General features: G+C 45.5%; 1 protein-coding gene across 1 annotated transcript; it reads left to right on the top strand.

Annotated features, from left to right (window-relative positions):
* The first annotated feature begins 2,881 nt into the window (after window positions 1-2,881).
* On the top strand, window positions 2,882-11,704 carry LOC143850287 (uncharacterized). The gene is made up of 3 exons (XM_077359544.1): window positions 2,882-3,055; window positions 9,141-10,244; window positions 11,426-11,704. The coding sequence occupies exons 1-3, from the start codon at window positions 2,882-2,884 to the stop codon at window positions 11,702-11,704; spliced, it is 1,557 nt and encodes a 518-aa protein (XP_077215659.1).
* Window positions 11,705-13,612: the final 1,908 nt, after the last annotated feature.

The following is a 13,612-nucleotide window of genomic DNA, read 5'->3' as shown; positions in this document are numbered from 1 at the left end:
GGGGTAATGACCAGGAGCCAGGCCCAACATGCGTAAACCCACGCCTCAAGTTCCCAGGAGCCAAACCCACCGCTCACGGGCCGACGCCAGCCCTCCTCTAGCACACCGCAAATGGTCCCCACCATGGAAATGTTCAACGAACTCCGCCAGGAGCTACTCCAACGCTTGCCTCCGCCGGAACCTCCGGCCCCGGGGAGGCCCCCGACAACAAATAACCAGCGGAAGCTTATGACAAAGGTGACGAGGAACAGCCGGGGGAGCGTCATCCCCAGCGAAGGCGAGTATAGGCCCGCCAGACGCCCTCCCCATCGGCAAATAGCCCTTTGCCTCCCATGGCCAGGGGGCACCAGCGAAACGACGGAAAGCAAGCTACGTTCAGCCGAGCTCCCCCTGTCCGGACGGCTCATTTCCAGGGGCCACCCCCAGCTCGGACAGAGGAGGTAGCGACCTCAGCGCAGCCCACCGGGCCAGACCCCCTAGCCGACCTGCAAAGGAAAATTCGAGAAGTAAAGCTGGAAATGAAAAAGCCTTACGCCCACGACATCCTTGACGAATGGGAGAGGGAAACGGCATCCCCGTTCACCTCGGAGGTCTTAAAGACCCCAGTGGAAGCAGGAATAGACCTCTCCCGTTTCGGTCTGTACGACGGGAGCACAGACCCCCTTGAGTTCCTCTAAACTTTCAAAAGGGTAATGACGCTTCGGGGCGCGTCAGACGGATTCATGTGCAGAGCCTTCGCCTCTCTGTTGAGAAAAACCGCTAATGACTGGTACATGAGATTGGAGCCCGACTCCATCGCATCCTTCCACGAATTCAGAAGGAAGTTCAGCGCAAGGTTCGCCAACAACCGCCTCCGCCACGATCCGGCTGATGCCCTCTTGGCCCTCCAACAAGGGAAAAACGAGACCCTAAGAGACTTCATGTTGAAGTTCAATGCCGAGCTGACCCAACTTTCCAACATGGACGTCCAAATAGCGGTCGCAACACTAAAGCATGCCACAACCGACCCGAATCTCAAACTACATCTTCCACGGGACCTGCAGGAGCTTGAATCCAAGGCTAACAAATTTGTACGAGCAGAAGAAGCCTGCGCACGAGAGCGGAGCCGGCCCGGCCCCGATGAAAGAAAAAACAACGACGGCCAAAGGGCCATGAGGCCACGGGCCGAGGAAAGAAAGAGGAGCCGGAACCCCGTCCCCGTCTTCGAAAGGATTAGAAGCGCCCCCCTGAAGGTTCCCCTCTCCCATGTCCTACTCGCTATCAGAGATCAGGGTCTCATGACCCCCCCCAAGAGAATGGCCACGGACCCGAAGAAGCGGTCCACCAGAAAGCGATTTTCACGAGGACCATGGCCACGAAACCGACCATTGTTTCCACCTCAGACTCCAGTTAGAAAAACTGGCAGAAGAGGGGCATCTAAATCAATATCTCAGGAGCCCTGTCGAGAACTCGCGCGAAGCCCATCCCCCGGCCGACGAACCCAGAGGCAGACGTCAGTCACGTAGCAGGGGCCGGTCCAGTAGCCGGCACCGATCCACAAGCCGATCCCAGAGCAGGCATCGCTCCTGGAGCAAGCACCGAGCCCGCAGCAGACACGACACACGCCGCCACCAGCGTCCCAAGAAAGAAGAGCTGCCTGAACGACCGTAGGCCCGCAAACAGCCGCCCACCATCGTCGAAAAAATCAACATCGTCGCTGGTGGGCCCGCGGCGGGGGGACCAACAACAGCTGGTCGACGAGCGTACGTAGAGCGGGTGTTCTCCTTGGAAATGCCTTCCAAAAAGGCCCGGACGAATCCTCCCCACGAGATCAGGTCATCACTTTCTCCTCCGAAGATCTCAGCGGACTGCAAGTTCCGCACGACGACGCACTGGTCGTCAGACTAATCGTCGCCAACTTCGACATAGGAAAAATTTTGGTCGACACGGGGAGCTCCGTCAATGTGCTGCACCTCGAAACCTTTGAAGAAATGAAACTGGGTGAGGGGAGACTAGGACCCGCTGAGTACTCCATCTACGGGTTCTACAGAGCATCGGTGCGGGTCAAGGGCAAAATCGACTTACCCGTAACCTTTGGAACGTACCCCCTCCAAAAGACCATCTTGACCACCTTCATGGTCGTAGACATACCGTTCACCTACAGCGCCATCATAGGATGCCCCGCTCTGAGAGACTTGGGAGCGGTAGTCTCCACCCCCCACCTCAAAATGAAGTTCCCAACTCAGACCGGGATAGGAGAAGTCCGGGGGCAGCAGATGATAGCACGCCAGTGCTACGCGGCAAGCTTGAAAGGAAGCAATGCCCCGGCCGAAAACTTTACGATCGGGAGCGAAGACCCCCGGGAGCGGCCCGCACGATCAGAGGGGAACCCGCCGAGGAGCTAGACTCCATCCCTATAGCCGAAGATCAACCAGAAAAGCAAGTCTGGATTAGTTCCTTGCTAGAAGGCGCCTTACGAGACCAAATGATCAGTTTCCTTAGAGCCAACAAAGACGTGTTCGCATGGTCCGCACAAGACATGCCCGGGATACCCAACGAATTGGCCGTTCACAGGTTAAACGTGAATCCGACCCTCAAACCTGTCCGACAGAAAAAGAGGAACTTCGCAGTAGAGCGCCAGACTCACATAAAAGCCGAAGTGGAGAAACTGTTACAAGTCGGATTCATCAAAGAAATCCGGTACCCCGAGTGGCTGTCAAATGTGGTCATGGTCAAGAAAGCCAGTGGGGACTGGCGGGCCTGTATAGACTTTATAGACCTAAACTGAGCATGCCCAAAAGACCCTTACCCCCTCCCGCGTATAGACCAGCTCATCGACGCCACATCCGGGCACAAGCTCCTCACCTTCCTAGATGCCTTCTCCGGTTACAATCAGGTAAAGATGCACGAACCAGACATCCCGAAAACCGCATTCATCACCGATCAAGGCGTTTACTGCTATACCATAATGCCCTTCGGGTTGAAAAACGCGGGGGCCACATACCAGCGGCTCGTGAACAAGCTATTCCGAGAGCAGATCGGAAGGAACGTGGAGGTGTATGTTGATGACATGCTGGTAAAAAGCTTGGAAGCCTCCAAACACATCTCCGACCTTCAAGAGACCTTTGACACCTTGCGGCGAGCCCAGATGAAGCTGAACCCCATAAAGTGTGCCTTTGGGGTGACTTCTGGGAAGTTTTTAGGGTTCATGGTTAGCCAGAGAGGCATCGAAGCCAACCCCGAAAAAATCCAGGCCATCCTGGACATGGAACCCCCGGCAACAGCGGCAGAGGTACAGCGACTCGCGGGACGAATCACCGCCCTCGGCTGTTTCATGCCCAAATCAGCAGAGAAATGTCAGCCCTTCTTTAAGCAGCTGAAAAACATACGAGAATTCGAATGGACCCCGGCCTGTCAAGAAGCCTTCGACGCCTTGAAACAGTACCTCCAAACACCGCCCGTACTAGCCAAACCCGAGCCTGGGTGCAGACACCCCATTTTGACCGTACCTTGAGCCTCCCGTGTTTGAGCAAAAATCCAACCAAATCAATCAGCTAGGATCCCAAACTCCACCCTTAGCTAGGTCAAGGTCCCAGCTAGGTTCCTGTAAATTTTCGTCGAAATCCGAGCGCATTTGCCTGGTAAACGAGCCGAGGGAATGCCTTAGTATAAACCGGCAAAAGGGGGGTGGATTATCCTAGATGGGGCTGTCCAAGGTAATAGAGGGGGTGCGAATTTAGCTTTTTCTTATATAAAACCTGTTTTTCGTTATAAACAAAGGGGACTCTCATTTTTTTTCGTTTCAACAAATCCAGAGAGAAAGCGAGAGAGAAGAAAAACCTAAATCTAAACCCTAACCCATTTTCCTTGGGTCATCTTCTCCGGCCATATCATCGGAGCTCGCCGGAGCTCCGGCCGTTCCTCCATTTTTCTTTAGATCCAGCCACCTCTGCTACCACGGCTCGGATCCGATCTCCTTTACCTCCAAATTTTACTTCAAAGATCCTGTTGAAACCCTTGATTTTGAACTTTTTTCCTTGTTCTTTGTCACAGATCTGAGAAATTGAGAGTATCAGAGATAGAGAGAGGGAGAGAAAAGAAGGGGATTTCCACCGGCTTCTCATCTTCTCCGACGATGCTCGTCGGAATTTGGCGGATCAAATCCTAGTTTTACTTTATTGAGATCCTCTCCTTCATTTTTCTACTTAAAAAAAACATCAAGATCATCTTCATTAGAACCTTGATTTTCCTCATTTTGAGCTTCCAAAAATCTTAGATCTAGCCATTTTCAAGTTCTTCTCCGGCCAATCCGCCGGAGCTCCGATTGTGTTCTTCCTTCAGTTGTTGTCATTTACCTCCTCCATCATCACTCCCTCCGGATCTGACCTAAAAAAAAGAAAGGGTTCTGATTTGGCTTCATTTCCGATCAATTTCTCATCTCACTGGCGAGCCGATCCCTCTGATCTTCGTCTTGTCAGCTCCGGCAAGATCGACAGATTCAAGCACTCAATTTCGTCTTCTCCGGCGACAACTTGCCGGAATCCGATTGTCTACTATGACATCGACAGCCTATGAAACCTGACAATGATTTTTCGAAATTCTGAGAGAAACAAGAAGATTTGCAAGGAAAAATTGAAAATCGGAGTGAGAGAGGGATTCATCTTCTCCGACAAGTCGGCCGGAATCTGTTATGAATCAAGCTACGGCACAGAGAAAGTGATCGAGAGAGATCTCTGAAGAGTGAGGTTTGCTTGTGATCATTTACAAGTTGAGGTAATTTTCGTATTCCTTTTTTCTTCATTACTATAGTTTTCATCTGATTTATTTCAATTGAGATGAAACATTTGCTCTGTTCTTCATGGAAATTATGAATGAGCAGTTATAAGTTTCACTATCATTTGAGATTTTTCTATTAAAATCACATAGATTTCGCAAAAATTGCACTTACTATTGTTTAGTAGTATTTTCTTATAGTTAGAAGTTTACAGCTCTTGTCTCTGATTGTTCAAATTTTTATGTTTCTTTTGTTAAGCGATCACGCTCATTCGTGTTTGTATTATAGTCACTTTTCTCTTATTTGTACTGTTATAGTTTTGAATAGAAAATGTTAAGCTTTGGGATGTATAGCAGGGCAGCACAATAAGATAATTCATCACTGTGTCGGTCTTTGTGTTGCATAAATCTGTCTTAAGTATTGCACATAAATCTATCGTTGTAATATAGTGGTGAGTATTCCCGCCTGTGATGCACATAATCTATTCACACCTTGTTGTCCCCTGTTGTGCACAAATAAGTCCATATTTTAACCCATTTGCTTGGTACAAATAAGTTCACATTTCGGCCCCACTGTTGGCACAAATCTGCTTATATTTCATTCTCACAGTTTTTACATTTGAATCTGCACAAGTTGATGCCCTGTTATGTATTAAAATTTGTACAATTTGAAAATAACATTTAATGTGTTTCTATAATCTGTTGGAAATTTAATACTTCTCTTTCATACTAAGCTTTGAGTTAGGGTTCGAAGACGGTAATAAATGGACTGTTCAGGTGAGATTATCTCAAAGTTTATTATACTCATTCATTTTTATTTAAATAAATTGTTTAATAGGAAGAAGGAGATCAGATGACTACTCTATTCGATATTATCGACATGAGTACTGTCTGATCTCAAGGCGGGATATAGAAATATTATCATGTGTATATGATATCAGATGATTACTTTAGCATCATCTAATTTCATCCCCATATTGGGGTGGTGTTTGTGGTTGGGCATAGAAGTGTTTGATATTGTTTTATTTTATTTTATTAGGCTATCCAGCGGCTGGTCTGGACTAATTAATGTTGTTTATCATTTTATAATTGCTTTAGATCGTGTATTGTTTTATTGAGAATTCTTCTTTGCTTAGCACTTGATTTATTTTTATAAAAATAGAGTGAAATTTACAATTATCTGGCAGCTTTTTCTTCTCTCTTTGATAGACTAACACAGTCTTATAGATTGCTGTTAATTTTCTTTAGATATTAGAATCCCCTTTTCTTGTAGGGCGATGAAGGCGCTAGCCCAAGCCCATCTTTTAGGGAGACCTGCTTGGTCCGTGTAGTATCCCTCTTCCTTTTGTCTTTTTAAAGATAGCCTCAAGTCATTAGATCTTTCCATTCATCGCCAGGGCGATGAAGGCGCTAGCCTAAGCTCATCCTTAGGGGACTCTCTTAGTCCGAGTAGCCCTTCCCTCGTTTGTTTTTAAGACGTGCCCCGTCTTTTGAGATACCCTTAAACTTTGTCATTTAGAGCCTCAATTTAGGGAGACATGCTATGTCTCAGACAGAGAAAGTTGTATCCTTTAGAGACAAGTTTTGTCTCATTAGTGAGTCTATCCTTAGGAGACATGCCATGTCTCGTTAGCACCTCTCTTGGAGCTCATCTTTTTGTTTAGGAGTCTCATCCAATCTCATTTTTCTTCCTAAACCTCATCTTTGTGCGTCTTTTGGTTTTTGGAAGAACACCTTGCTCGGCTTGGCATCATACCCCTTACCCTATGGGTATTGGGTTGCACATTTGTTGCACCCTAGGGCTAGGTAGTTGTCCGGCCCGGCTGGGTGTTTTACCTAAACCAAATATGCACAAGGTCTCTTTTTCCTTGTTAGCATTTTTCTCTATCCTACCTATATGTCTAAGAGACTTGCCCAGTTTCATTCTATTAGCATCCTCCTCTTTGTGCATCATTTGGTTTTGGGAGAACATCCTACTCGGCTTGGCATCATACCCCTTACCCTTATGGGTATTGGGTTGCACATTTGTTGCACCCTAGGGCTAGGTAGCTGTCCGGCCCGGCTGGATGTTTTACCTTTGCCAAATATGCACAAGGTCTTTCCTTATTACTTGTTGAGCTTTATCTTAGTTTGATTAGTCCACTAGCACAGGAATCCGTCCTTAGTCTAGAGAGTCAATCCTCTTGTTCAGGAATCAAATTCTATCATCATAGGGGTTAGGATTCTATTCTACCTCTCATCGTATCATGTTTTTATCCACTCTTGCAAGGTATAGGATGCTGTCCAACCCTTGCAGAGCTGTGTTTCTGTTCTTTCCCCCGCAAAGCATAGGATGCTGTCCAACCTTTGCGGGATGTCAGGAGTCTGTCCTCCCCTTATGATGATAAGATTTGTCCCCCTTGAGTCAAAAATACTTAAAAACAACAAAAACATCTAAAAAACCAAAAATCTCAAAAATCTTGAGTCATTAGGAGTAGTTAGGAAATCTGTTCCGAACTACGTTGGCTTGATCCCTTTTCATAGGGTACGTAGTGCAGCTTGGGATTCATATCCCAAGTCCAGCCAAACTTTTTGTAAATAATGTTTTAAACCTTCTTCAAAAATCTTTAAAATCTTATTTTCAAAAGATCTTCCTCTAGAGTTAGGAGTTTCTCTTAAATAAAGAGTTTTAGAGTTAGGAGTTTCTTTTTTATAGTGTGTTTGATTGTTTGTTTGCTGTGTGCTTGTTTTAGAGTTAGGAGTCTGTCCTAGAGTTATAGGAGTGCCTCCGTCCGGTCAGTTGGCGATTCACATTGCCGACTGATGACTAGGTCTTGGATACGTTAGTAATCCCATTATTTTCCTTAGGAAACACAGCCTAGTTACATATAGGTTGTAGGAACCACCTGCATTAGCTTAGGGCTAACCTGCATTTAGTTAGGGCATATAGGGTGTCCTAAAATCTAAAATCCATTAGAATTTAAATAATCACACAAGAAGCTTTAAGAACTAGTCCGGTCTTTTAGATCGAGTCTAAGATAGAGGGCTAGGTGTCTTAGGCATCATAGTTTAGAATAAGTGCGAAGAACTACGTTGCCTTGATTCTCGTGGAGGCGGGGATACGTAGGCTTCTTTGGATGAACATCAGATCATCTAAGGACTCAGGCTTAAACATTAGAGTCATAGGGTCTGTTGTTAGCACTTAGGGCTTGTGTTTGTATATCAATTCTTACATAGGATCATGATAGTTTGTGTTCATTTCCTTGTTTACCTAGTTGCTTAGTTGTAGCTCTTACGTGCTTAGCTGTAATTCTCTATCGTTATTAGATTATTGATTATTATCTTTTTACTATCATCTACTGACGTTTGCTCACTGTGCAGGTTTATCTTTTTAGTTGTGACACTTTACGGTATTACTGCATTTCCTATCTGTCATTTACTGCTTTCTAGATGGGATGTATTAGGATTTTATATTAGGCGCTATGTATTCGCCACATTGTAGATAGGCGCTATGTGCACGCCATAGGTTTTTATTACTGCATTTTCTATCTGTCATTTACTGCTTTCTAGATGGGATGTGTTAGGATTTTATATTAGGCGCTATGTATTCGCCACATTGTAGATAGGCGCTATGTGCACGCCATAGGTTTTTATTACTGCATTTTCTATCTGTCATTTACTGCTTTGTAGATGGGATGTGTTAGGTTTTTATATTAGGCGCTATGTATTCGCCCCATTGTAGGTAGGCGCTATGTGCACGTCGTAGTTTTTTTTTTATTTCATTATTCTGGTATTTGCCTGACATTTTATTTATTCTTTATTTCATTTACTGTTCATGATTAACTGTTAATTTTAGATTTCCTTTCCTGTACATCCTATACCTTTAGCTGTAGCTTGCATGTGTATGTCCACCAGAACATAGACACCGGTTAGGCATGTCACTCATAATCTAGCTATGTTTAGGTGGCACACTTCTTTCATTTATCTTTTGTATGCTTATTATTTCTATTTCTCAGGAAATGCATGCTTAGGTAGACGACTCCTGAGGATTGTTCCCATTTCACATGATTTTACCCAAAATTCTTTGGATCTAATAATAAATGGCATAAGAGACCAAGTGCTTGCACTCGGACGAATTGGAGGCGCTCTTCGGACCTTCTCCATTCGTAATCAGGCACGAACCCATTCATTTCTGGTTATCCGTGGTATACAGAGCATATTTTTTTAGGGATCCATGGCCGTATACCATGGATGGCGACTCTGAGTTTTATTTTTTGTTTCAAGAGTTCCTTGGTAGAGCTCTCCTTCACGTGTGGATGATCCAAGAGGCCGCTGGGGGCTCGTTCCCTCACCTCTCTCTCGGATCGGGGTCCACACTGGGGAAGAACTATTTTGTATCTGGCCATCAGCCCTACGGCGGTAAGTGCGGTATTGGCCAAACAGAGCGACAAGAAGGAACACCCGGTGTACTATGTAAGCAAGACCCTCCACGGTGCGGAGATCCGGTACTTGAACATAGAGAAATTCGCCCTCGCAGTTTTCAGCGCCGCCCGGAAACTCCGCCCCTACTTCCAGGCCTATCCCATATACTTTTGACTGACCAGCCTCTCAGGAGGATCCTCCAAAAACTGGAGACCTCGGGCAGGATGGTAAGCTTGGTCGTCGAGTTGGGAGAGTTCGACATACAGGTCCGACCGAGGCCGGCCATTAAATCCCAGGCCCTTGCCGATTTTATAGTAGAATCCACAGCCCCTGCCACGGAACAGGCAATAAGGGAGAAGACCAGGGGCCCCACCGAGCAAACGGCTTGCGAAGACATGGGGCCCGACTCGACGGAACAGAGCGGTGAGATTCACTGGACCCTGCACGTTGATGGCTCAGCAGGTAAAATGGGGCGCGGGGCGGGAGTGGTCCTCCACGGCCCCGACGGATTCACAGTAGAATACGCCCTCCGGCTAGATTTCACAGCTTCCAACAACGAGGCTGAATACAAGGCCTTATTGGCAGGGCTAAGCCTAGCCGCGGAGCTCGGCGCAGGAAAGTTAAAAGTCTATAGCGATTCCCAGCTGATTGTCAAACAAGTAAACGGGGCATACGAGGCCAGGGGCCTCAGAATGAAGAGATACCTCCAGAAGTTAAAAGAAAAGCTGCAGAGAATGGGGGACGTTGAGATTCTCCAGGTACCGCGAGACATGAACAATCGAGCGGATGCTCTGTCGAAAATGGCCTCTGAAGAAACCCACGACTTCGGTACCGTGCTCACAGAGATACTGTTCCACCCCAGCATCGATGAAGTACAAGTCTTGGAAATTCCACCAGGACCGAACTGGATGGACCCCATCATGCAGTATCTACAAGACAGGATCCTGCCCGAAGATAAGCTGGAAGCCCGATGCCTAACCACAAAGGCCGCCCACTACGTGCTCCACGGGCCCAAGCTGTACAAACAATCGTACACATGGCCGTACCTCCGATGCCTGGTACCTTCCGAGTCAGAATACGCACTACAAGAGGTACACGAGGGAATCTGCGGAGACCACGGAGGCGGCAGGATCCTAGCCCAGAAGATCGTAAGGCACGGCTACTTTTGGCCTACGATCCTCAGGGACGCCAACGAGTTCGTCAAAAAATGCAGCCCGTGCCAGAGGTTCGCCACCACCCCCCGTCAACCGGCCACTCCATACACCGCGATGGCATGACCCCTGCCTTTCGCCATGTGGGCCATGGACCTGCTCGGGCCGTTCCCAAAAGCCCCGGGGGGCACACGATGTTGTACGTCGCAATAGACTTGTAGACACCCCATTTTGACTGTGCCCTAATCCTTCCAATTTTATGCAAAACCCCAACAAATCAAGGGTCTAAGGTCCCAAACTTCACCCTAGGCTAGCTTTGGGTCCCGCCAAGGACCCTGCGAAATTTCGTCGAAATCCGAGCCCGTTTGCCTAGCGAACGAGTCAAGCAATGTCGTGGTGCAAGTTCGCAAAAGGGGGGTGGATTATCCTGGATGGGGCCGAACCTAGGCCAAATGGGACAAAATTTGCGGGCGCGCTTTATCATTTTTTTGTGCACCCATCAATGGAGTGCCAATATCCCTCTTTTCTTTATTCTATAAAAAAAAAATCCATTTCTGTAGGTCAGGGGTTTCATTTTTCGTAAAAAAAATCCAGAGAGAAAGCGAGAGAGAGGAGAAAAGAGCTCAAAACCCAAACCCTATTTCGTTCCTCATTTTCCCAACTATCTTCATCTTCTTCACTTCTACATTCACCATAACCTTGGATCTACATCCTATAACCCTAAATCCAACTTCTTAAACCCTAAATCTAACCCTAGTTCTTCATCTTCTCTGTGATACTCGACGGAATCCGGCTGATCTCCATGAAATCCAGCTATCCTCTTCGATCAAGCTCCAACCAGGTTTCAGCTAGCTATTTCCCTCATGTTACTTTGTTCACTACAAAATCTCCTCATCTCTCCTAAAAAATCTTCCAAAAGCAAGAACAAATTCTTCACGAGTACCAAAAACCCTAAGTTCTGGTTCTTCTTCCTCTTCATCTTCACTTTTATAGAAATAACAAAAATCACCTTAAATCTCGATCTTATACTCCCATTCTCTCCTTATCTGTGCACGACTCACGAAGGCCAAATAGCTTGGATCAGAAGCTCTGTTCTATTGTTAGATCTGAGAAATTCAAAGATTGAAGGAGATCTGAACGAGATTGAGTTTTGGAAGCAACCGAACGGATTAGGTTATCGGCCGTGTCTAGAATTTAGTAAAGATTATAAGAGATTTAGTGATTTGGTGGCGAGGGAGAGGACTAAGTATCTGATGGTTGTGGTTTGTGGAGGATTGAGTCAGCAAAGAAATCAGATCGTTGATGCTGTAGTCATTGCGAGGATTCTTGGAGCTGCTCTTGTGGTTCCGATCTTGCAAGTCAATGTGATTTGGGAAGATGAGAGAAGAGTAAAAAGGTGAAGGAGAGGAGAGGAAAGATCAGCTCAGAATTAGAAAGATGGAGCTCGAGTTTTGATTTTTTCATTGAAGCTTAGATTGAGAAGCTCTGCTAGTTGAGCAAGAAATCAATCAGAATCGCAAGTTCCGGCAATTTCTGCAAATTCCGATGATTTCTGCAACTTCGGTCATCTTCACTTCTGTAAGTGTAAATAATTTTTTCTCTTGTTCTTCATCATTTCACCAATTTGATTCATTAGGTCAAAAATTTTACTTGAAAGTTCACAGATTAGTTATTTCTTTTTCTGATTTTGTTATATAGCCTTTGATTGAAGCTTTTACTATTTAAATATGATGATTTCCTTTTAAAATTGGTAGTTTTACATGAGTTATTGTTATCAGGCCCGTATATTCTGTGTAATTTTAGAATAATTTTGGTTCAAATTGATAATTGTGTTTGCGATGTTGATATGGTCATTGAAACAGGGTCGTTAGGAATTTTAGGTAATCACACTGCATAGTGTCTTAGATATTGTTTGAGCTAATCAAGAATCTTCTAAGCTGACTCATTTTCAAATAGTAGCTATTCAATCTTATTTTGTGAGGATGCTGACTCAATCAGGAGCTCATTTTTTGTCATTTGATTGAACTTATAATTTGATGTTGCTTGTGGCATCCAATGGCTTTATTGGATTCCCATCCTATTGATATCTTGAAGTTCGTAAGCTTCAGCCCAATGTCTTGCATCTCTTGGCCCTTTTAATCTTGTTTACAAATTCAGGGTGACTGAGTGACTACCTTTTTAACTATCAACTTCTACCTTAACCATAGCCTTACTCCTATTTCCTTTGAAACTCGTCTTCAACTGCTAATCAACTACCGAACAATGTAAATTTACTTTGTTGGGTCATAAGGTGATGTGAGCCAATTTGTTTGATCTCCAATTATTGTTTGCTATATTTTGTCATGATAAGGACATGGTTCCTGAAGAGTTAGATAAGTCACTCAATAAGTTCAGATGTGCTTGGTGATGATAGAGGGTCATAGCAAAATATTGCATTGTTGAAAAGATTGTCGGCTGATAAGCCCTCACCATTTTGATATCGACAGCTTAGACATCAGGGCGATGAAGGCGCTAGCCCAAGCCCATATGTAAAGGGACATACCTTGTCATGGTAGTACCCCCTGTTTTCTTTCTCCGTCTTCAGATAGAAGTTTCTTGGCTTTCTAGACGCCCTTTGATCACTTGCCCTTTCTCATTACGAAAGGGCGATGAAGGCACTAGCTCAAGCCCATCCTTAGGGGACTTGCTCAGTCCAAGTAAGCACTGCCCTCTTCTTTTCAAAAGACTTGACCAGTTTTTTGTATGTGTATACCCTAGGCATTAGGTTTCCCTCTATCATTGCAAAGGGCGATGAAAGAGTCATCTAGAGCCCTCTTTTAGGAGACAAGCTGTGTCTCAGAAAAATCAAACCTCTCATAGGAGACTATCCAAGTCTCACAAAATCAAACCCTTTAGGGAGACAAGCTATGTCTCAACAGAAAGATCAAACCCTTTTAGGAGACAAGCTATGTCTCGTGTAGAAACGCCACCCCCCTTTTTGAGAAGACAGGCTATGTCTCATGTAAGAAAATTCAAATCCTTCGGAGACAGGCTTTGTCTCATTTGCCCTACTTTTCCTTTTGTTTTAGGAGACATGTCATGTCTCATTAGAGTCATTCTCAGAGTCATTAGCATAGTAGTCCATCCTTAGCTGAAAATTCTTTTCCATTAGCATAAGAGTCTGTCCTTAGCTAGAGAGTCAGTCCTTCTTTCAGGAGTCTATCCTATCATCGTAGGGGTTAGGATTCTTTCCAACCTCTCGTCAAGTCATATGATTTTATCCAGTCTCTTGCAAGGTATAGGATGTTGTCCAACCCTTGCAGAGCTGT

This window comes from Tasmannia lanceolata, unplaced genomic scaffold, assembly GCF_043159265.1.
Source record: "Tasmannia lanceolata isolate RefF3 unplaced genomic scaffold, GAP_Taslan_0.1 ptg000018l, whole genome shotgun sequence".
Classification (NCBI taxonomy): domain Eukaryota; kingdom Viridiplantae; phylum Streptophyta; class Magnoliopsida; order Canellales; family Winteraceae; genus Tasmannia; species Tasmannia lanceolata.
The sequence above is the reverse complement of the archived record's forward strand: the minus strand, read 5'-3'. Positions and strand labels throughout refer to the sequence as shown.